This window comes from Phyllopteryx taeniolatus, chromosome 18 (assembly GCF_024500385.1).
Source record: "Phyllopteryx taeniolatus isolate TA_2022b chromosome 18, UOR_Ptae_1.2, whole genome shotgun sequence".
NCBI classification, from domain to species: domain Eukaryota; kingdom Metazoa; phylum Chordata; class Actinopteri; order Syngnathiformes; family Syngnathidae; genus Phyllopteryx; species Phyllopteryx taeniolatus.
In genome coordinates this window covers 2977661-3002691 of record NC_084519.1, presented here as the reverse complement: position 1 = coordinate 3002691, position 25031 = coordinate 2977661, and the positions used below count along the sequence as shown (strand labels likewise).

General features: G+C 43.3%; 1 protein-coding gene across 4 annotated transcripts in view; it reads left to right on the top strand.

Annotated features, from left to right (window-relative positions):
- The window catches only part of opn5 (opsin 5), a 59994-nt gene extending 37305 nt beyond the window's left edge, over positions 1-22689 (top strand). For 3 of the 4 annotated variants that reach the window (XM_061754542.1, XM_061754545.1, XM_061754546.1), the window contains 4 exons: positions 13512-13682; positions 13782-14116; positions 14200-14438; positions 20054-22689. In XM_061754542.1, coding sequence (XP_061610526.1) covers positions 13512-13682; positions 13782-14116; positions 14200-14438; positions 20054-20120 — 812 coding nt within the window. In that variant the 3' untranslated portion in view covers positions 20121-22689. Of the gene's footprint in view, positions 1-13511; positions 13683-13781; positions 14117-14199; positions 14443-20053 lie in introns of those variants that run through there. The other variant, XM_061754543.1, reaches the window with a different exon arrangement.
- The last annotated feature ends 2342 nt before the right edge of the window (positions 22690-25031 follow it).

Here is a 25031-nt window from a genome sequence, read left to right as displayed (position 1 = left end):
AAAGCATTTTGATTTCTGTCTACTGGAAGTATAGTGCAGGTTCGTCAATGTACAGTACTTAATCTTGGTCTTAATCTTGTGGTCTTTTCATTGGCCTTTGTCCAATTCAGTCCATTCATTCATTTTCCGTACTGCTTATCCTCACTAGGGTCGCGGGCGTATTGGAGCCTACCCCAGCTATCTTTGGGTGAGAGGCGTGGTACACCCTGAACTGGTCGCCAGCCAATCCGCAGGGCACATATAAACAAACAACCAGTCACACTCACACATGCAGTCAATTTAGAGTCGTCGGTTAACCTACCATGCGTGTTTTTGGGATGTGGGAGAAAACCGGAGTACCCGGAGAAAACCCATGCAGGCACAGGGAGAACATGCAAACTCCACACAGGTGAGGCTGGATTTGAACCCTGGTCCTCAGAACTGTGAGGGAGATGTCCTAACCAGTCGGTCACCGTGCCGCCCGCTTCAATCGAATCCAACTTTATTTGTGAAGCACTTTAAAAGCAAGCAAAGTGCACCAAACCAATAAATCCATAACAACATAAGCAGAAAGTATCACATAAAGCACAAATGGGGGCAAATAAATAACATTTAAAAAGTTACAAATTTCAGTCATAAAAAGAGCAATAAAATGATTCATTCATCTTCCGTACCGCTCCTCCTCACTAGGGTCGCAGACGTGCTGGAGCCTATCCCTGGTATCTTCGGTTGAGAGGCCACCCTAAACTGGTCGCCACTCACATTCACACCTACAGGCAATTTAGAGTCTTCAATTAACCTACCATGCATGTTTTTGGGATGTGGGAGGAAACCGAAGTACCCAGAGAAAACCCACGCAGGCAAGGGGAGAACATGCAAACTCCACACAGCTGATTTGAACCCGGGTCCTTAGAACTGTGAAGCAGATGCGCTAACCAATCAAGCATCGTGCCGCCCCAATAAAATAAATAGGAATTAAAAAAACCCAGATAAACGTGAATAATGATAAACAATTCAACATCTCAAATGGATATCAAAGATAAAGGAGAAGACATGAGTTTTAATAAGTGATTTGGAAACAGGTGAAAATGAGGCCTGTCTGATTTGTTGAGGAGGTCCCTTCCCCATATTTGGATCAGCTTTTGGTTAGCGGGATGCTGACCATTTTATGCAGAAGTATAGAGTATAATCTATTAAACAAAGACAGTGTGTGTTGGGGGTGAAACCCCCCCGAAAAGAATCTGCCCATGTGTTTGCCTCACAGCTACTTTCTCAGTAGATCCTGCTCACAGTCAGTGTTTGTCAAATATTTTCCCTTGTGACTGATGACAGTCTTTTAACAGTCTAATTGAATTAATTCCTATTTTTACCACAACATGAACCCTAATAGACATCAGAATGTCTCAGGGCTCAACGAGTGCTTTGTAAAATACAGTAATTTTTTTGTACCAATGCTAGTTTTTTGGACAAGACCTGTGAAATGTTTTACAAGATTAATTGTAACATTATGTATGTATGTATGTATGTATGTATTTTTATTTATTAGTTTATTTATGTATATATTTATTTGTCAGTGTAATACATTTTTAAGAGCATGGCATGATTGAAGTATTATTTACAGGAAACATCATCCAAAACAAAACAGAGGTTGTCCTTGGGCAAGAAAACGGTTTAAGAAAGATTTTGAGCCCTATTTAATGTTTTTAGTGGCAACCCACGGGCGGTGTGGAGCCAAGATTAATTGTATGCCCTGCACCCGGAGGGTCTCCGGTTCATATCCCCGCCTGAGTGCATGTCGTCATTGTGTCCTTGGGCAAGACACTTAACCCATGTTGCTTCCAAATGAATGTGTTTGCATGTTTGGTTTTGGTCGCAGGGGCTGTAGGCGCATAACGGCAGTCATGCTTCTGCCAAACTTCCCCAGGGCAGCTGTGGCTACACAAGTAGTTTGAAGCAAAAACTCGGGCATGGGAGGAGTTTGGTGAGGTCATGGAAAAAGACTTTCGGATGGCTTCGAGGAAATTCTGGTCCACCATCCGGCATCTCAGGAGGTGAAAGCAGTGCACCACCAACACTGTGTATAGTGGGGATAGGGCACTGCTGACCTCGACTTGGGACGTGAGTCGGTGGGGAGAATACTTCGAAGACCTCAACTCAACCGACACGCCTTACCATGAGGAAGCAGAGTCTGGGTTCTCTGAGGCGGGCTCTCCTATCTCCGAGGTGGTTAAAAAGCTCCTCGGTGGCAAGGCCCCGGGGGTGGATGAGATTCGCCCAGAGTTCCTAAAGGCTCTGGATGTTGTGGGGCTGTCCTGGTTGACACGCATCTGCAACATCGCATGGACGTCGAGGACAGTGCCTCTGGATTGGCAGACTGGGGTGGTGGTCCACCTTTTTAAGAAGGGGCACCGGAGGGTGTGTTCCAACTACAGGGGGATCACACTCCTCAGCCTCCCTGGTAAGGTCTATTCAGGGGTGCTGGAGAGGAGGGTCCGTCGGGAAGTCGAATCTCAGATTCAGGAGGAGCAGTGTGGTTTTTGTCCTGGCCGTGGAACAGTGGAGCAGCTCGACACCCTCGGCAGGGTCCTCGAGGGTGCATGGGAGTTCGCCCAACCAGTCTACATTTGTTTTGTGGACTTGGAGGAGGCCTTCGACCGTGTCCCTCGGGGAGTCCTGTGGGGGGTGCTTCGGGATTATGGGCTACCGAACCCCCTGATACAGGCTGTTCGGTCCCTGTACGACCGGTGTCAGAGCTTGGTCCACATTGCCGGCAGTAAGTCGGAGTCGTTTCCGGTGAGGGTTGGACTCTGCCGAGGCTGCCCTTTGTCACCGATTCTATTCATAACTTTTATGGACAGGATTTCTAGGCGCAGCCGAGGCGTAGAAGGGGTCAGGTTTGGTGGCCTCAGAATTGCATCTCTGCTTTTTGCAGATGATGTGCTTCTGTTGGCTTCATCAAGCCTTGATCTCGAACTCTCACTTGAGTGCTTCGCAACCGAGTGTGAAGCGGCTGGGATGAGAATCAGCACCTCCAAATCTGAGACATTGGTCCTCAGTCGGAAAAGGGTGGAGTGTCCTCTCCGGGTCGGGGATGAGATCCTGCCCCAAGTGGAGGAGTACAAATATCTTGGGGTCTTGTTCACGAGTGAGGGAAGAATGGAACGGGAGATCAACAGGCGGATCGGTGCAGCGTCTGACTTTGTATCGGTCCGTTGTGGTAAAGAAGGAGCTCAGCCGAAAGCCGAAGCTCTCGATTTACCGGTCGATCTACGTTCCTACTCTCATCTATGGTCACGAGTTGTGGGCCGAAAGAACAAGATCCTGGATACAAGCGGCCGAAATAAGTTTCCTCCGCAGGAGCCAGAGGAAGTGGCTGGGGCATCTGATTCGTATGGGTACTGGACGCCTCCCCAGTGAGGTGTTCCGGGCACGTCCCACCGGGAGAGACCCCGTATAGACGACCCAGGACACGCTGGAGAGACTATGTCTCTCAGCTGGCCTGGGAACGCCTCGGGATCCCCTCGGAAGAGCTGGAGGAAGCTGCTAGGGAGAGGGAAGTCTGGGCGTCCCTGCTAAAGCGACTGCCCCCGCAACCCGACCTCGGATAAGCGGTAGAAAATGGATGGATGGCTTTATATTATGTATTTTATGTAAAATATCTCAATTTAGTGCTAATCATCAAAATTATAATCAAATTTATGCCAAATTTATTACAAATGCACCAAAATTTAGTACTTTTCGGTCAGCATTGTGGATTTTTTTCTTACAAAATAATAAAACATGATACAATGCAAAGGCTCAATTTGTTTTTGTTTTTGCTTTGTGTTATTTTTTTTATCTTTCTATTCTGGGTGGGACTTTAATACATTAATCACGATTAATTAATTACAATCAAATTAATTAGTTTAAAAAAAGATAATTTTAATCCTTGTGTTCCAAACAATGTGAAATCTTTGTCTGTGCACGAGTTCCTGGTACACCGATTACACTAATGCACACGTCAGAGCTCGGCTTCAAAAACAGAGGAATTGTATTAAACAGTGTTTCTAGGACTGATTGGGAGGCTGAGGACTGATTCTAGGACTGATTGGGAGCCAAATTTCATTAAAAAAAAAAAAAACACCCGATGGAGGCTTTGATAACCGTGATTTTGTGCAAATTTCGCAAAGGTTTTCGTACCAACCGAAGCACTTCAACTGACATTTGATCCAACTTTTCAACTGCCACACACAAACCATTTAAAGGCAATACTGTTCTAGAAAAACTGTCCTAAAATGGCATTTTAACTTTAGGTTTGTTTAGTTTTGGTCAGTGATGTTTTATATTAGTTTTACTACTGTTTTATATTAAAATGCTATTAAATATTTCTTTCCAGAGTTAACAATATTCCTGTCTGTGTCAATTATTTGATTCAGTCTTCCACTAAAATCCATTTAAGCCATGTTGCTTTTAGGACAGATATTGTTGTTCGATTCAAACTGTGATTAATCCAGATTATTTATTTCCAAAGCCTCTAATTAATATATTTTTAATTGAGTCCCACCACTACTTTGTATATACACTGCATACCCTTTGAATCTTCACTCTTCAATAACGGCTGCAGCCCTTTAAAATCTGCTTATCTACAGTATGACTACGAGCAGCCAGCATTGCCAATGGCTCCCTCATACAGGAAAATCATTCTGCTAGTACATTTATCTTGGTTCCTAATTAGTTATGGGAAAAGTAGAACGATTACATCCCTTCCTGTGTATGTGTCTTATAACTCAAAATGTCATTAGCCTTAGAGATTATTACTGAACAACTCACAGACACTCGTCTGGGAGCTTTTTTTGCAGCTGGAAATTCAGTTGAAGCTGGAAATTCAGCTATTACAAAATAACCACAAGGTTATAAAGATAGCCAGATATCAAAGCAGTTTGCCAGTAGCCTTGACCATATTATTAACTTGGGTTAGTTCTTGGGGGTGATCATGTTGGCAGCTTTTCATGATTAAAGTGGAATATCCATACTCTTGTTCAGATCATATAAAACAATTTACCAATATGTTACATTAAAATAATATACGAGATTACATTTTCATATTAAGCAAATTAATACCTATTGTGTACCCCCCCCCCCCCCCCCCCCAAAAAAAATGGCATGTTATTGGTTCTGTGTAAACACATTTATACAATATGCAAGGTTTTGTCTCAACCTAGTTATTTAGCTAATAATGTGCAATCAACTTTTGTGATGCTTGATGCGACTGGGACAAAGTCACTACTTTTCTCACGTAACAGATACACTTTCACACTTACCAGTATCTTGTTTTTATCTTTTTTATTTTATTTTTGCATGGTCTCATCAATAAGTTTGCTTCACTTTGCTGTGCTGCAGGTGTATTTCCAACAAGCATGCTGCACTTGGTAAAGCAGTGCTTTTTTAAATTGATATGGGCCAATGTCAGCCATCTGTCAGGGTCCAAAGCAATTGCCTGCCTTGCTGACCCTGAAGCAGCCCCTCTGAAACCAGGGGTCCACAACATGGTGGGCGGTTCACCAGGTTGCCCCGAGGGACTATAGGAATAGCTCACGGGCCTGTTCTAACAATAGCTCACCAGTGATAGGATATTGTCATTACCTAGGAATGTTGATTTTCATTTTGAAAATGTAAACACTTGCAGAGATTTATAGAAATAAAGTGTTGCATATTGATATTTATCTGTCTCCTACCTTGTTAAATCATTGTATATAATTATTGATCAGTAACACAGTCTTCACATAGAAGAATATACTTAATAATCTATCTATCTATCTATCTATCTATCTATCTATCTATCCATCTATCTATCTATCTATTATAACATGTAATTAAAGATAATTTGTTTTTTTTAAGAAGTGTGCATCAAACTGGTAGCCCTTCGTACTAATTCATACCAAAATAAGTGTCATGATTGGATAGAGGCTGGACCCAAGAGCAGGCGGAAGCAGAAAGCTTGTGATGAACAGTTTATTGAAAGGGCAATGGGAATGGTCCTTGAAGTGCGCTGGCGGGTGGTGGAGGCAGGGACGTGCGGCAGGCGGTGACGAGAACAGGTGGTAGGCTTTGACGGCAGGAATCCACTTGACGAGGAGCACGGAGGGAAAACTGAGGACAAGGAGAAATATGGGGGTCTGAGCGATGGCACTGAATTAGGTTGCTTACTTGAGACAGGTGAGCCGTGGTACCACTGTAGAAGCTGCAATACTCTGGCAAGAGTTTCCGGGAACTAGCAGGCTTAAATGCAGGCTGATTGCTGACAGGTATGCGGCCGAGGAAGGTGCTGGAAAAAGAGAGGGGGAAGGGAGTGAGAGGGCGAGAGGGCACAAAGCGCCACCCTGACTCCAACAATGGAACTGCAGGGCAGCTCATGACAATAAGTACCTTTCACTTTCAAACAAAGCATGGTGATAAATGCTCGCATTATACTTTATAAAGCCTTGAACAAAAGGCACCTGGAGTGGATTGATTCCTATCAGATAGCCTGAGCATAATATTTCCTCCATTTGAGTTATTTTATGCATTTATACTTAAGTCAAAATGACCACCCATGAACATAGTTGTAGTAACTTTACTATTAAAACTGAACAGAAACTCAACATTACTCTCAAGCAGAGGTGGGTAGGAACACAAACCTATTACTCCATTACATTTACTCAAGTACCATCCATCCGTCCATTTTCTGAGCCGCTTCTCCTCACAAGGGTCGGGGGCGTGCTGGAGCCTATCCCAGCTATCATCGGGCAGGACTTGAACTGGTTACCAGCCAATCGCAGGGCACATACAAACAAACAACCATTCGCACTCACATTCACACCTACGGGCAATTTGTTGTCAATTAACCTACCATGCATGTGTTTGGGATGTGGGAGGAAACCAGAGTGCCCGGAGAAAACCCACACAGGCACGGGGAGATATGCAAACTCCATACAGGCGGGGCCGGGGATTAATCCCCAGTCCTCAGAACTGTGAGGCAGACGCTCTAACCAGTCGGTCACCGTGCTGCCTACTCAAGTACTACTATTGTACTTGTCAGAGTAGTTTTAATGCAGCATACTTTTTACTTTTACTCGAGTATTTGTTAAGAACAAACGGAACCTTTCCTCCTTTACATTGATCAACATCGCTCGTTACTTTTATATATCAATTAGTACTTATTTATCACTTTTTTCATGTGCATGTCATCTGTTTTTCATGTGCACGTCATCTGTTTATAATACAACTTCATTGGGAGCTGTTTGATCTAATCCAAAGTATGTGCTAGTGACATTCGACTCTAGTTCACCAATCAAACGACACAAGTCAGTCACATGGCAGCACACAACGTTTTCTATTGGGCTTTGCAGGCATAGATATAAACAGTAGATATGCCAGCCCGGCTAATGACGTGGATTCATGGCGGCGCGCGATTGTGTTTAAAAAATATATATATATAAACGCTTTCCTGCATTGCAGTATTTGTCTGGCACTGTCTGCCCAAATGTGGATATTCCAGCCCATTTCTAACTTGAGAAAACACATTAGCCCTATTTTATTGTCATAAGTAAAAGTAAAACGTGCATCTTTTGTGGTACGTGCTAATCTCACGCGCGCACGCACACACACTAACAACACAGGAATATCAGAATTTGCGCATTCACTTTTTATTTAGTTATTTTTATTTTATTTTTGTTTATCTGCTTTATAGAATGTATCACTTTTGGCGAGTTTACAAAGATGTGTGCTTCTCCTGGATTCTTAGACATGGCCATACCATGCATACTAATTAACTGTAGAGTGACTAATGCATTTCTTAGTGTGGTGCATTAGTAACACGAAATCAGAATCAGAATCATCTTTATTTGCCAAGTATGTCCAAAAAACACACAAGGAATTTGTCTCTGGTAATTGGAGCCGCTCTAGTATGGCAACAGACAGTCAATTGACAGAGAACACTTTTGAGACATAAAGACATTGAGAAAAACAGTCACTGAGCAATAAAGGGTTGCTTGTTATCTGGTAATACCGGTACATGTTTTTTTTTTTTTTTTTGACAATTGTGCAAAAAGATGCAGAGTCCTCTAGCACTTAGAGCATTTTGAATGACTAATATTGTAATAGTCCGGTGCAACGACGATTGTGCAAAGGGCGCCGAGACTTCAAGTGAGTAGTACGATAGTCTGGGACAATGTTGATTGTGCAAATGTTGCAGATACTCCTCAGTCAGTGTGCAAATGGAGCAGATGCTACTCTGGCATGAGTGGCCAGTATTGGTCAACAACAGATATGCAAATAGTGCAGCATGGTGAGACTACTACAGTGAGTGCACGAGTAATATATAATTGGCCCGACAGAAATTTGACAACAAACTCAAGACAAAAAGAAAAAAATTGCCAGCATGTTGCAATGGACTTGTAGGTTAGGTGTTTAAGAATTTGATTGCAAGAGGGAAGAAGCTGTTGGAATGTCTGCTGGTTTTAGTTTGCATTGATCGGTAAGCGCCTACCTGAGGGAAGGAGCTGGAAGAGCTGGTCAACGGGATGTGGAGGGTCCGAGAGGATTTTGCACGCTCTTGTCTTAGTTCTGGCAGCGTGCAAGTCCTCAAGGGTGGGTAGGGGGCTACCAACAATCCTTTCAGCAGTTTTGATTGTCCGTTGCAGTCGGATTTTGTCCTTTTTTGTAGCAGCACCAAACCAGACTGTGACGGAAGAACACAGGACTGATTCGATGACCGCTGTGTAGAACTGCCTTAGCATCTCCCGTGGCAGGAGAAGCCGCAGGAAGTACATCTTCTGCTGGGCCTTTTTGAGGACGGAGTTGATGTTGATCGCCCACTTCAGGTCCTTAGAGACTGTAATTCCCAGAAACTTGAAGGTCTCGACGGTTGACACAAGGCAGCTGGACAGCATGACGGGCATCTTTGGCGAAGGATGCCTCCTGAAGTCCATGATCATCTCTACAGTCTTGAGCGTGTTCAGCTCTATATTGTGTCGGCCGCACCACAACTCCAGCCGCTCCACTTCCTGTCGATATGCAGACTCGTCACCGTCCTTGATGAGGCCGATGTCAGTGGTGTCATCTGCAAGAGTTTGACAGCCGGGTACGTTGAGGTGCAGTCGTTCGTGTAGAGAGAGAAGAGCACCAGAGAGAGGACACAACCTTGGGGCGCCCCAGTGCTCATGCTGCGTGTGGATGAGGTGGCCTCCCCCAGCCTCACCTGCTGTATCCTGCCCTTCAGGAAGCTGTAAATCCACTGGCAGATGGCAGGTGAGACGCTGAGATGGAGAATCTTGGAGGAAAGGAGTTCAGGGATGATGGTGTTGAACGCTGAGCTGAAGTCCACGAACAGGATCCTCGTATAGGTCCCTACACTGTCGAGGTGTTCTAGGATGAAGTGCAGTCCCATGTTGACTGCATCAGTCGCAGACCTGTTTGCTCGGTAGGCAAACTGCAGGGGGTCCAGCAGAGGGCCTGTGACGCTCTTGAGGTGGTCCAGCATGAGACGTTCAAAGGACTTCATGACCACATATGTCAAGGCGACAGGCCTGTAGTCATTTAGACCCGAGATTGTAGGTTTCTTGGGGACTGGAATGATGGTGGAGCGTTTGAAACAGGATGGTACTTCGCACAGTTCCAGAGAGCTATTGAAGATCTGAAGTGAAGACTGGAGCGAACTGGTCCGCGCAGACTTTGAGGCAGGATGGGACACATTGTCTGGGCCTGCCGCTTTGTTAATCTTTTGTTGTTTGAAGATGCGTCTCACATCCTGTTCGCGGATGGTCAACGCAGAAGTCGGTGGTGTGAGAGTGGTCGGTGGTGCGTTTGGGTGGGTGTGGGGTGTGAAAGTGTCCTTTTCAAATCTGCAGTAGAAGGTATTCAAGTCGTTGGCTAGTGTGCTATTGTTCTCAGCTTGGGGGGATCGTGGCTTGTAAGTTGTCAGCGATTGGAATGCATGCCAGACTGATTTAGAGTTGTTAACGCTAAATTGATTTTCCAACTTTGCTGCATAGTTCCTCTTTGCAATGTTAATTTCTGTAGTCTTCTTTTTCTCCATTTTCTTTTAGAAACGTACATATCTGCCTTGTTTTATGCAGAACAGTCAGTCTAAGGATTCCGAGGTAATACATTATAAAACTGAATTTGATAATGTTGATTATTGTCACACATGCTTGGACGAATCTTTGAGAGGCAGCTTATGACTGACTATTAAAAACGTGATCTGGTCTTTTGAAAATTGCTTTTCAGCGTCCGTCTCTCTGCCACAGGTTTCAAGCTGTCCAATTCTGTGCACGACAAAGCTTGCCCTCTTCCTCAGTTTCTCTAGGGGAGAAGTGTGTCTTTTCTTGAGGGCGCTCACCACCACAGATTGTTAAAAAGTACAGTATTCAGCAGCTTTTTGCGGATGTTAAAGGAAGCCAGTCTTTTGAGGAAGTACAGGCAACTCTGTCGTTTCCTGCGCAGGTGTGTTGGTGTTGGCAGTCCAGTCCAACTTTTCATCCAGCTGTACACCCGGGTCTTTGTACATCTGTACAATCTCCATACTGTCACTGTTGATGTGAACAGGCCTTGGCCTCCTAAAGTCCGCTACCTGGTCTTGGTGGTGTTGAGGTGCAGGTGGTTAGATTTTTAACATGTGACAAAATTCTGGATTGGGATCTGAAATATGTGCCACCAGAAACTGAATTTGAATCATTTATATTTATATTAGAATTGCTAAACTTGAATAAATACATTCAAACTGTTTATTGTTTAATTTGAAACATTGTATTGGAAAACTGAATCTGAGTTGTATAATTTTAAATTGAATTTATTAGTTTGGAACTGATGTCCAATAAATTTGAAACCGAATGTAAGATTATTTGATCCTCAATGAAAATTGTAATGGATATATTTTCACATTCAGTTTGATCAATTCAGATTCAGTTTGACAAATTCAATTTCAAATTAGCTGTGACACACATCCGAGGTAATTTAGGAATAACAATCGATCGCAGATACACACATCTCCTCTTCGGCCAATTAGCACCTTTGGTTTTGAGCACATGACATCGGGACTCTGGAAAATTTTATCTTCTCACCAGCTCTTTTAACCTTTATATCACCTTTTCTTAATATTTGTGGAATGCGTCATCGGGTCAGGGAGGGATGAATAGTGCTTCCTTTCGGACATAGGAAAGGACAGTGTATTGTTAGGAGAGTTTCACACCAAAGTCACTCGTAGGTCTTACTTCCGGGTTGTTGTTTTTTCATCCAGGCATTGAACTCCATGCCTTAGGCAATACTGACACCTAGGTGTAGAACCAGCACACGGCACATACCAATACAGTCAGCACTGTTGAAAAAAGATGACTGCGCTCCAATTTCTCAGTAATAACATTAAGGGGTTTACGTGATTGAATTGTAGGCCAGTTAAGTTGTGGCCTATATCTTCATTCTTCAGTCATTTTTATAATAATGAATACCATTTCTTAAAATATAACAATTTGAATCGAAATCAATCCATCTATTAATGGTTAGTACACAAAATTACATGAAACCACATTGTTGAAAGTTGGCAATTATGATTTTGGCAGAGTTGGGGCGCGGTTTTGTTTGCCTCCGCTGCCGTTGGGCGCGGGTGCGTCTTCTCGCGTGCTCTTCTTCGTTGGTTCTCGCCGCTTCTTCTTCTTTGGGGTGGGCGGGCTGTGGGTGTCGGGGCTGGGGGCCGGGGTTTTTGGGTTTGGTCGGTTCTGGGGTGGCCAGGGTCCCGGTCGATTTTCGATGCCCAGTTCTACTCATGACCGGCGCTTAGCTTTGACTTTTTTTTGTTTGTTTGTTTGTTTTTTGGTGGTGGTTGGCTCCTGCGCTGGGCCCTGTTGGTGTCTGGGGTCCCGATGCTGTCCAGGGGTCGGGGCCGGCGGTGGGTTCGCTGCGTGGGTGGGGGGGGGGGGGGGGGGGGGGGGGGTTGTGTCATGGGGGAGCGGGGGGTTGGGGTGGTCGAATGTGGGGGGTGGTGATCCGGATCCCTTGCCCCTCCCCCTTGGGACTGGTCGGGGCGCTTCGGTCAGGCTTGGGACCTCCCTGGGTTCTGGGTGGTCAGTGGCGTCCCCTCGGTTGGGTCCCCTGGTGGACGGGCTCACTGACTCGGCTCACCCCCCACCCCCCCTCCACCCACAAGCCAGGCTCACTCTCCCTCGGTGCGCCGGCACAGCAACTCTGTACACCAATTAACTAACATGCATGTGATAGAGTGTTCATTCACTAAAACGTTCGACATAAACTATAGACTTTAAAATACTTGTGCTAGGATCACTGATAACAACACAGGTTATACTAACATATCAACTCACAGGTTCTTACAGGTGTTTAGACACTAAAAAGAATACCACTGCGCCACTCGCCAGTAACACTGCCTTGCTCATTTTCCCACATCCTGTCCTGTCCCTCTTTGTCCTCTCTTATCTGGTTCTCTTGGTTAGTTGTTGCATGTCTTCTTCTTCTCCATGGTGTCCCCCCTAATCTACAAATAACTGTTGTAACGTTACTTATATTCAAATATCTGGACTGTCTCACTATAGTTCTGCTGTGGTTGTCACCCCGAGTCCCCTTGTCCACTCTGTCTGTACCCCCCCTAAAACCCCTTTCTGTCCAGCTGCATTTTCAATAAACATCAGAATAATAAAAAATTAAAACAGAGAGTATTTCAAACTCCCCTGTTGCACAGCAAAACTGTTCCAGCACAAAGGCATACAGATCCACCACTCTCAAGGCCATGCAGCTGAACAGGACATCTTATAAAAAAAAACGGAAACACTGGTGGACTGAGTGACATGTTGTTTATGGGAAAATATATATGGGCAGATATTTCATTTATTTTATTTTAATGTTGATATGCTACTAAAAGGGTTGCTCTTACTTTGTGGGTGTTTTTATACGACTAACAAGGCACATTTTTCTGAAGAAGAAGAAGCAGAAGAATCACCATTTATTGTCATGAACATGCATGCTTGCACACAAAATTTGTTCTCTGCATTTAACCTATCACAGTGAACACAAAAACAATATTAGTGGTATGTGCAAGCTGTTAAATTGAAATGTCTGTCCAATATCTATTATCGTTAACAATTTTCTGCATGTCAACAAAATGATGTTTACGATTGTCTTTAAATGTTACCAGGGTAAATTACAAGTGAGTTATACTTTGCAATTGTAGGAAGAGCACAACAAATTTGTCCTGCTACTTGAAAATGTTAAACCATCATTGTCATTCTTGTCAAGAACGAATCTGTATCATCAATGTAAATCCAAAGATAAATGAGTATATGAGTAAATACAACTAATACAAATACTAATCTTATTTTCCTTACTTTTACTCTTTGCCCTTCTTCTGCCTCCTTTTCTCTTATGGTCTCTTATTATCTCTTATTACCATCATCCTTTTCAAAACACTATCACACATCTATCCATTCTTTTCCCAATTTCTCCTTTTATTATTTGTGTGTCACCCTCTGTTTTTCTGGTACATCCCTTATTCCGCTACCCCTGTCCTTTAGTGACAGGAAAGCCCTTTTTTGTTGTTTCTAGTTTCTCCCACCGTTGGTTGTTTGGTTGGGAGGGCTGTCAGTTCTATGGCTGGGCAGGCTTTTTCTTTGGATGTGGGAGCCTCACCACGATGACAATGGTCAGCCTGGACAGATACCTCAAGATCTGCCATCTCAGCTACGGTAAATTACTGATATATTTTGTTTACTTTTTGTCCACGAGTTTAATTTACCATTATATAATAACACGATTGTACCTCACGCTATTTCTCTAATCTAAAGGGACATGGTTGAAACGGCGTCACGCCTTCCTCTGCTTGACCTTTGTGTGGATTTATGCAGCATTTTGGGCCTTCATGCCCCTGATGGGCTGGGGAAGCTACGCCCCAGAGCCATTTGGGACATCCTGCACCCTGAATTGGTGGCTGGCACAATCTTCTGTGTCCGGCCAAAGCTTTGTAATGTCTATCCTCTTCTTCGGTCTTGTCCTACCTACTGGCATCATCATATTTTCCTATGTGATGATTATCTTTAAAGTCAAATCTTCTGCAAAAGAAATCTCACATTTTGATGCCCGAGTCAATAACAGCCAAAACCTTGAGCTAAAACTCACAAAGGTATGTGAAAGAAGCAAATTTTTCACATCATTCTAAGAATGAGTTACAATCAGTCTAAATCACTTGTATGTGTTCAAACCTAGGTGGCCATGCTGATCTGTGCAGGATTTTTGATAGCCTGGATCCCATATGCAGTTGTGTCAGTGATTTCGGCGTTTGGAGAGCCAGACTCAGTGCCCATACCCGTGTCTGTTGTTCCTACTCTGCTTGCCAAGTCCTCAGCAATGTATAACCCAATCATCTACCAGTTTGTGGACCTGAAAAACTGTTCACCCTCCTGCTTGAAGGCCCTGGGGAAACACAGGCATTTTCGAAAGTCTAGGTAAGGGTCCTTAGTCATATATTTATTTCTAACAACAAATAAAATGTAATTATTCTACCTATAATTTTACCTTTTTCCTCATGGATATCTGACGATGGGGTCCATAAATTGAACAGATACCATTCCAGGAAGCTGTTCGAACAGTGATTAATTTCGATTTTCAATTAATTTTGCCCATTACAGATCACGTAAATTGATCTGTTCCATGAGTCAATCTTATGTCATGATAAAATGAACACAAATAATTAAAATTGTTGAAATGGTATAGATGAAGTAGAGAGAGATCAGCTCATGTCAAGATTCTTTCCCATCTCATACACTTATGCACACTACATATTCCGAACTTATGAGTGAAAGGTTAATCATTTTGCCATTTCATGCACATTAATCAAGACAGGATTCTTTTTTTTTTTAAATGTGGCGTCGAGGGCAGTGTTGCCCATCCTTTTTTGCACCGCGGACCGGTGAGGAGTCGGCATCTTTCTCACGGACCGGTGGTGTATATATTAGGCTTTACACGATCATAATTTTTGGGTCCGATCACCGATCCGATCACTAGACGGAGTAATGTGTCTATTTAAATGACCTGTTCATTTACTGTATATACTTGTGTACTTAATTGCTCCAAAAATTATATTTACAATATATAATGTATCTTATGTATGAATCAGAATCATCTTTATTTACCAAGTATGTCCAAAAAACACACAAGGAATTTGTCTCCGGTAGTTGTAGCCGCTGTAGTACGACAACAGACAGAGAACACTTTGAGACATAAAGACATTGAAAAAAACAGTCACTGAGCAATAAAGGGTTAATAGTTATCTGGTAATGCCGGTTCATTATTTATTTATTTTTAAAATTGTTTTACAATTGTGCAAAAGATGCAGACTCCTCGAGCACTTACAGCAGTTCGAATTACTAATAATGCAATAGTCCGGTGCAAATGACCATTGTGCAAAGGGCCCCGAGACTTCAAGGAGCGTATGCAGTTTAAAGTGAAGAGTAGCGCGATAATCTGGGACAATGTTGATTGTGCAAATGTTGCAGATACTCCTCAGTCAGTGTGCAAATGGAGCAGATGCTACTCTGGCATGAGTGGCCAGTATTGGTCAACAACAGATATGCAAATAGTGCAGCGTGGCGAGACTACTACAGTTGAGCGCACGAGTAATATATAATTGGCCCCACAGAAATGTGACAACGAATTCAAGTCAAAAAAAAATGCCAGCATGTTGCAATAGAATTGTAGCTTAGGTGTTTAAGAAGTTGATCACAAGAGGGAAGAAGCTGTTTGAATGTCTGCTAGTTCTAGTTTGCATTAATAGGTAGCGCCTACCTGAGGGAAGGAGCTGGAAGAGCCGGTGACCGGGATGTGGAGGGTCCGAGAGGATTTTGCACGCTCTTGTCTTAGTTCTGGCAGCGTGCAAGTTCTCAAGGGTGGGTAGGGGGGTACCGACAATCCTTTCAGCAGTTTTGATTGTCCGTTGCAGTCGGAGTTTGTCCTTTTTTGTAGCAGCACCAAACCAGACTGTGATGGTAATTCCCAGGAACTTGAAGGTCTCGACGGTTGACACAAGTCAGCTGGACAACGTGCCTCCTGAAGTCCACGATCATCTCTACAGTCTTGAGTGTGTTCAGCTCCAGGTTGTGTCGGCCGCACCACAGCTCCAGCCGCTCCACTTCCTGTCGATATTCAGACTCGTCACCATCCTTGATGAGGCCGATGACAGTGGTGTCATCTGCAAACTGGAGGAGTTTGACAGCCGGGTGCGCTGAGGTGCAGTCTTTCGTGTAGAGAGAGAAGAGCAGCGGAGAGAGGACACAGCCTTGGGGCGCCCCAGTGCTGATGCTGCGTGTGGATGAGGTGGTCTCTCCCAGCCTCACCTGCTGTGTCCTGCCCGTCAGGAAGCTGTAAATCCACTGGCAGATGGCAGGTGAGACGCTGAGCTGGAGAAGCTTGGATGAGAGGAGTTCAGGGATGATGGTGTTGAACGCTGAGCTGAAGTCCACGAACAGGATCCTCGCATAGGTCCCTGCACTGTCGAGGTGTTCAAGGATGAAGTGCAGTCCCATGTTGACTGCATCATCCGCAGACCTATTCGCTCGGTAGGCAAACTGCAGGGGGTCCAGCAGAGGACCTGTGATGCTCTTGAGGTGGTCCAGCATGAGACGTTCAAAGGACTTCATGACCACAGATGTCAAGGCGACAGGCCTGTAGTCATTTAGACCCGAGATTGCAGGTTTCTTGGGGACTGGAATGATGGTGGAGCGTTTGAAACAGGATGGTACTTCGCACGGTTCCAGAGATCTATTGAAGATCTGAGTGTAGACTGGAGCGAGCTGGTCTTTATCCATCTATTTTTGCCAGTGATGCATAGTGACAGACGGGATAAATGGTCTTCTATTAGATGGCAGGAAGTACATACATAAATTAATGTATCCACTTTTTGTGACATTTTTGTTTGTTGGTGTTCTGTGAGATTTTTCAATTGTAAAATATATTCCTTGGTTCCATAAAGGTTGGAAATCGCTGCTGTAGTCAGATCATGTATTGTAATCAGTCAGGTCAAACCAACATTACAACGTGACAGAAATAATGGGTGCTAACTTACTGTAATTAAATTACTTTATTTTTAATTAAATTACTTCACCTACATGCTTTAGAGCATTGACAGAACGGTGGCATGTTTACGTCCAACCGTTCGTGGTATTTTATTTCATAACTTTATTGGCCGTCAGATATTTCCAATACTACGTCAAAAGACGTTCAACAAGGCTAAAAATAAACTAGCTTTTGGATTTAAATATACTGTGCACGATGGCGATGCGGAGTAAATGTCTTTTGCGGAGCCGATCAATGGCGTTATTGATCGGATCGGCGAATTATGACATTAAAGCCGATCAGCATAAAAGGCTAAATATCGGCCGATCAGCCCGATAAAATCGGTGTAAAGTCTAGTACACACACACACGCTTGCCTTGCTTCTGCTTCCTCCTTCACCGTTCGTGGTGTGTCCACTCTGATGCAGGAGTGGGGGTCGGAGCTCCTCAATGAGAGTCGACTTTGAACTCCGTAAAAGTAATTCTGCCTGTGTCGAGCAGCAACCTACGACTGTATCAGAGCAGACTTGGTGCGTGAGAGTTAACTGTTGTGATAAACCCGTATTTTAAGTAAGACTCCTGATATAGTGTTGTTTCGTTCGTGAACGTTTCGTTCAAAAGAACAAATCTTTTCAGTAAACGTAATGAACTGAATTAGTTTACAGAGTGATTTTGTTCTTTGAGCTCTCCCGCCGTTAGCCAGCCCGCTCGGACCGTAAACAGAAGCGTTCGAGGCGGCTGGGACCGGAAACGGAAGCGTTCTGTGCAATCTCAACGTGTCAATTAAGACGCGCAGCTGGTGCGGCGGAGAAGATCCGGTTAATTTTCAAAATAAAACACATTGACACACGAATTGCAATACAACAGAAATTATATACCTTGGTCATTCGTTCTCTGTGGCCCGGTAACAAATGCCTCACGGCCTGGTACCGGTCCGCGGACCGGTGGTTGGGGATGACTGGTCTAGGGGGCATCCTAACTAGATGCCCAAGTCACCTCATCTGGCTCCTCTCAATGCGAAGGAGCAGCACCTCTACTCTGAGCCCTTCCCGGACGACAGAGCTTCTCACCCTATCTCTAAGGGAGAGCCAGAACATCTTGCAGAGGAAACTCATTTCGGCCGCTTGCATCCGCGATCTTTTTCTTTCGGTCATGACCCACAGCTTGTGACGATAGGCGGGGTAGGAACGTAGATCGATTAGTAAATCGAGAGCTTTGCCTTTCAGCTCAACTCCTTCTTCACCATGACGGCTCGATAAGAGTCCGCATCACTGCAGACGATGCAGTGATGTCATGCTCCATGCCTGGACTCATGAACAACACCTCAAGATACTTTAACTCCTCCACTTATGGCAGGCTCTCATTCCTGACCCGGAGAGGGCATTCCATCCTTTCTGACTGAGGACCATGCCCCAGATTTAAAGGTGCAGATTTTCATCCCAACCGTTTTACACTCTCCTGCGAACTGCTCCAGCGAGAGTTGAAGATCACGGCTTGATGAAGCCAACAGAACATCATCTGCAAATAGAGGAGATGCAATGCTGAGGCTGCCATACCGGATCCCTGAAATGCCTCGGCTGCATCTTGAAATTTTGTCCCAAAAAATTATGAACAGAATTGATGACAAAGGGCAGCCTTGGCGGAGTCGAGCCCTCACTGGAAACAAATCTGATTTACTGCCAACAATGCCGACCAAACTCCGGACACTGGTCGTACAGGGACCGAATAGCCTCGTATCAAGGGGGCACCCTGGACTCAGGACTCCCTGAGGGACACGGTCGGATGTCTTCCCTAAGTCCACAAAGCACATGATTGGGTGAACTCCTATCCACCCTCCAGACCCCTGCTGAGGGTGTAGAGCTGGTCCATTGTTCCCCAGCCAGGACAAAAACCACATTATCTCCTCCTGAATTCAAATTACACCATAAAAGAGATTTGTAACACTAGGATTTTGATATTTCAGCTAGATTTACACAATACAAATATTTAACATTACATACCATTTAGTTCATCTGGCCTGCCATTTTATTTAAACTTTATCTCACATACTGTACATGTCATTTTAGTCCAGTGGTGGGCAACAAGCGGCCCGTGGACCATAATTGGTCCGCCGGCAATTATATCTGGCCCGCCAAATGACATTTGTCAAGGCACGATAATGAGCCAGGCTGCTACAGAGCAATGGGGTGGAGGGTGGTGGGAGGCTTGCCCATGTTTTTTTTCCAGGTAATCCAGCATCCCCCATTCCTGACATCTTTGATTAATTGCCAACTCTAAATAGTCCCTAGGTGTGCGTTAACGGTCGTTTTTCTATACTTGTATGTGACCTGTGATTGACTGTATGGGTACAATCCAGTATTGACCCTGCCTTTCTCCCTAAGTCAGCTGGAATAGGCTCCAACTCACCCATGATCCTGTATAGACAAAGCTGTAGAAAATGGATGGATATACAGATAACTTTAATATTATTGTATTAAATGTGATATTCCAGTTCCTACTGCTACTGTGTTTGCTGTTTTCCTGGAAGGGAACATGTGTCCATGGATGTTGTGGCCTCATTAAAACATTATTTCATACTGCCTGTGTCTGTTTGTTTGTTTTGATGCCGAAGTGCCCCTTTTCTGACAAACGAGTTATTGTCGGAACGAATGAATCAACTCCAGATTTTAAGCACATGGCTGGCAGGGAAATAGTGGTCGCTAGTCTTATATCAATGCCTGGGCTAGTCTGTGTTGGATAGAAGTGCATGAAATGCGTAGGTTTTAATACGAGAAAGAAAAATGTGCCATTTTCACATTCAAGTTTGCCATTACTTGGACGTTCTATCTACAGGTGAGTTCCCCACTTTGCAGCAATAATAGCTTTCATTCTTCTGGGAATATTTTCCCTTAATATACATGACATACTGAAAGACAATGTGGTCTAATTCAAACATTGTGTTCCATTGTTTATTTAAATATAAAATTTTGTTTTCTTACTTTTTTATGGATGCCTGTTTCTTGTGCTTGTAGGTTCTACATGATTTCCGGCTCACTGAAGGACACACGAGCACCTAAAGAAGCTCACAGCGAAATGTGAGGCAGACAAACTGTGTGACCTACTTACAACTTTTACTTGGGACAGTTTGTCCTATTTCCTGTCCTCTGTGCCCATACAGTGGCAGCCACTGGATACTAACAGGTTAATGAAGTTAACTGGCGTTTTTGTTTGTTTAAGAATTTGCTGCATACGAACAGAGATTGTGAGTCTTAGATTAATCAGCCATATACCAAATGGTATCCCTGGTGAAACTCAAATAACACTCAAATCCAGACAAGTGTGTAATAGAGTGGAAAAGGGTTATTAAAGGATACTTAAGCAGGCTTCACTGCCAGCGAGCCCCACATTGTAAGAATTCTCTCAGCTCTTATTGACAGTTACATGTGATATCATCCTAAAACCTTTGTAATGTAAAGTGATGTGTAGTTTTTTTCTATACTGCTTAAAGTTGTACAACAGTTTTTCTGAGCCTTTTGTAAAAGTACTTAAAAGAGCTATGTGAAGATGTTTCCCTCCTGGTGTCAACAGCCAGCACTAAGCACACTCTCCAATCTTAAGTGTTAGGACATGTCCCACTGTCTTTAACACCTGACTGCCACTGAGCCACTTGCTGTAATATAATGTTTTGCTTTGATTGACAAAAAAAACAAAACAAAAAAAAACATATATTGTTTGGTGTCATTTACAACCCCAATTACAATTAAGTTGGGACGTTGTGCTAAACATAAATAAAAACAATACAATGATTTGCAAATCATGTTCAACCTATATTTAATTGAATACACTACAAAGACAAGATAGTTTAAAGTTCAAACTGATAAACTTGATTGTTTTTAGCAAATAATCATTAACTTAGAATTTTATGGCTGCAACACGTTCCAAAAAAGCTGGGACAGGGTCATGTTTACCACTGTGTTACACCTTTTCCTTTAACAACATTAAATAAACATTTAGGAACTGAGGACATTAATTGTTGAAGCTTTGTAGGTGAAATTCTTTCCCATTCTTGCTTGATGTACAGCTTCAGCTGTTCAACAGTCCTGGGTCTCCGTTGTCGTTTATTACGCTTCATAATGCGCCACACATTTTCAATGGGAGACAGGGCTGGAATGCAGGCAGTACCCGCACTCTTTTACTACGAAGCCACGCTGTTGTAACACATGCAGAATGTGGTTTGGCATTGTCTTGCTGAAATAAGCAGGGGCGTCCATGAAAAAGACGTTGCTTGGATGGCAGCATATGTTTCTCCAAAACCTGTATGTACTTTTCAGCATTAGTGGTGCCTTCACAGATGTGTAAGTTACCCATGCCATTGGCACTAACACAGCCCCATACCATCACAAATGCTGGCTTTTGCACTTTGTGTCCATAACAGTCCGGATGGTTCTTTTCCTCTTTGGCCCGGAGGACACGGCGTCCACAATTTCCAAAACCAATTTGAAATGTGGACTCGTCAGACCACAGAACACTTTTCCACTTTGCATCAGTCCATCTTAGATGAGCTCGGGCCCAGAGAAGCCGGGGGCGTTTACACATTGGTGTCGGTTTTTGATGCAGTGCCACCTGAGGGATCAAATGTCACGGGGATTCAATGTTGGTTTTGGGCCTTGCCGTTTACATGCAGTGATTTCTCCAGATTCTCTGAACCTTTTGATGATATTATGGACCGCAGATGATGAAATCCCTAAACTCCTTGCAATTTTACGTTGGGGGACATTGTCCTTAAACTGTTTGACTATTTTCTCACGCACTTGTTCACAAAGAGGTGAACCTCGCCCCATCTTTGCTTTTGAATGACTGAGCAATTCAGGGACGCTCGTTTTATACCCTATCGTGGCACCCACCTGTTCCTAATTAGCCTGTTCACCTGTGGGATGTTCCAAACAGGTGTTTGATGAGCATTCCTAAACTTGCTCAGTCTTTTTTGCCACCTGTCCCAGCTTTTTTGGAACGTGTTACAGCCATAAAATTCTAAGTTAATGATTATTTGCTAAAAACAATTAAGTTTATCAGTTTGAAGATTAAATATCTTGTCTTTGTAGTGTATTCAATTAAATATAGGTTGAACATGATTTGCAAATCGTTGTATTCTGTTTTTATTTGTGTTTAACACAACGTCCCAACTTCATTGGAATTGGGGTTGTATAAAGCACTGCACATAATTCATGTTAAATGTCAGCAAAGAACACAAATGTTGTTGTTTTTTGTTTTGTTTGTTTTTTGTGGTAGCTATGTCGGATTGATAGTTCACCTTTCTGTAAGATGATGATTGAATTACAAAACAAATCCCTACTTGCCATATTTGACGCCAAAATGTTACTAGCTCTGTTGCTTTGACCTGTGTTTAAGTTTTAATAACACCAGCCGATTCGATCACAAAATATGCAAAAGCTGCTCTTGTACTTTGTAAGTTAATTTATTTTTTTAGGTCAAAGCAGTATTAACTTTAAGTGATAGCTAAAATCACTCTGACAATAGACATCTACTTTCGGATGTCACTGGAGTTCATCAATGGCCTTGAACTTGTTTCAGATTTTAAAAGTTTCGATCTCAAAGTATATTGTCCGAATGTTTTATGTTTTTACCGAAAGAAATTATTTCCTCACTGCTTGAGTGTCAGCTTTTCTTTCTCAAATGTGTCAGTTATTGTGCTATACACCAAGGGTGGGGAACCATGCACAGCAAGAGAAAGAAAACCAGTCAATATATAGCGTGACCACCATTTGCCTCACACAGTACAACACATCTTTTATGCATAGAGTTGATCAGTTGTGCCATTTATCGTCTGTGACCTTCACATTATGTTGCAGTATGGTAATGCACGGCCCCATGTAAACAATTTTTTGCAGTTTTTGCACAGCCAGCATACTCCCAAGATGTATCACCCATTGAGCTTGTTTGGGTAGTTTGGATCCGTATACGACGACATGTTCCAATTCCTGCCAAAATCCGGTAACTGCACGAAAAAACACAAATAACAATAATCATGCTGTCTTATAAGCATCTCAATATGCCCCATCTATGAGATGGATAAATTACTGTATCTTGGCAAAGGAAAAATGCTCATAACAGCAATTCATTAACAATATTTGAAACAAATAGGCCTTTTGTGCATAAGGTTTTAGATCTTTAAGTTCAGGTAATGAAAAATGGGAGCAAAAAAATGTTTTATTTTTATTTTTCAATGTATTAAATAAAGGCAGTGGTTCTCAAACTTTTTTCACCACGTGCCACCAAATAAAAAAGTTCTCCAATTGCAGTACCACCTTCATGACCAACATCAAAATACAATAGTGGCGTGTTCATCAAAAACGATACAGAGGTTCAATACCTAAAAAGTGTATTTAAGATTATGGTAAGCCACTGTAACATTATATGCACAGTTTGAACATTAACACATCACTTAGATATTGGAAAATAAATAAAAGGTGTACTAAATTTATGATTAAATTACAATGTATCCATCACTCAAGTCTGAGTACAATCACCTTGAGCCAAGGGTTGGCAACCTTAAATACTCAAAGAGCCATTTTGGTCATCTCCTACAGAGAGGAAAAAAACAAAAAAAAAAACACTGGGAGCCACAAAACCTGTTTCAAGGATTCAAAGAATTTACTTTTCATACCAACACAGATTTACAAATGATCAGATGTGTGTAGTAACGCGTAGTAATTTACTCCGTTACATTTACAAGTAACATTTTGGATAAATTGTACTTGTCCGAGTAGTTTGAATGCACTATACGTTTTACTTTTGAGTATTTATGATAAGAAGAATCGATACTTTTAAATTGTTACAATGACTTACATGCTGCTCGCTACTTTTATTCATTGTTGCATGTGCGATCTATTTTGAGACTTCATCTTCAACTTCAGCATAGGGCACCGTTGCGCCAATCCAATGTGATCGCTAGTGTCGTTTGACTTCAATTCACCAATCAGATGGCACAAGGCAGTCACATGACCGCTCTCTCTCTCTCGCTCTCGCTCTCTCTCTGACGCACACACACTCACGATCAATAAGTCTTTTGAGCACTGCAAAGCTGGTCAGCTTCTGCAGTCCATCCATCCATCCATTTTCTGAGCCGCTTCTCCTCACTAGGGTCGCGGGGGTGCTGGAGCCTATCCCAGCTGTCATCGGGCAGGAGGCGGGGTACACCCTGAACTGGTTGCCAGCCAATCGCAGGGCACATTCAAACAAACAACCATTCGCACTCACAGTCACAGTCACACCTACGGGCAATTTAGAGTCTCCAATTAATGCATGTTTTTGGGATGTGGGAGGAAACCGGAGTGCCTGGAGAAAACCCACGCAGGCACGGGGAGAACATGCAAACTCCACACAGGCGGGGCCGGGGATTGAACCCGGGTCCTCAGAACTGTGAGGCTGACGCTCTAACCTGTCGGCCACCGTGCCGCCGCTTCTGCAGTCATTTAAGTAAATAAAGCATATAATGTTTCTGTAAGGCCCAATGCATGAGTAGTTGGTTTCGGGGCACTTAAAATTTTAAATGGGCGCAGGTGTGTATATTGTAACAGTATCACTTTTGAGTGGTGTACTTGTGAGTGTTTATATCTAGGCAAAACTCATGGATGATAGAACATCACACGAAGAGGAGATATGGTCTCCCCGTATTAACATATCCCTCCACCAATTCATTCCATGAGTCCCAAAAATGAAATAATAAAATAGGTCCATTACATACAAATACAGACATCAATGCAAACATAAATCCATCCATCCATCCATCCATTTTCTGAGCCGCTTCTCCTCACTAGGGTCGCGGGCGTGCTGGAGCCTATCCCAGCTGTCATCGGGCAGGAGGCGGGGTACACCCTGAACTGGTTGCCAGCCAATCGCAGGGCACATAGGAACAAACAACCATTCGCACTCACAGTCATGCCTACGGTCAATTTAGAGTCTCCAATTCATGCATGCTTTTGGGATGTG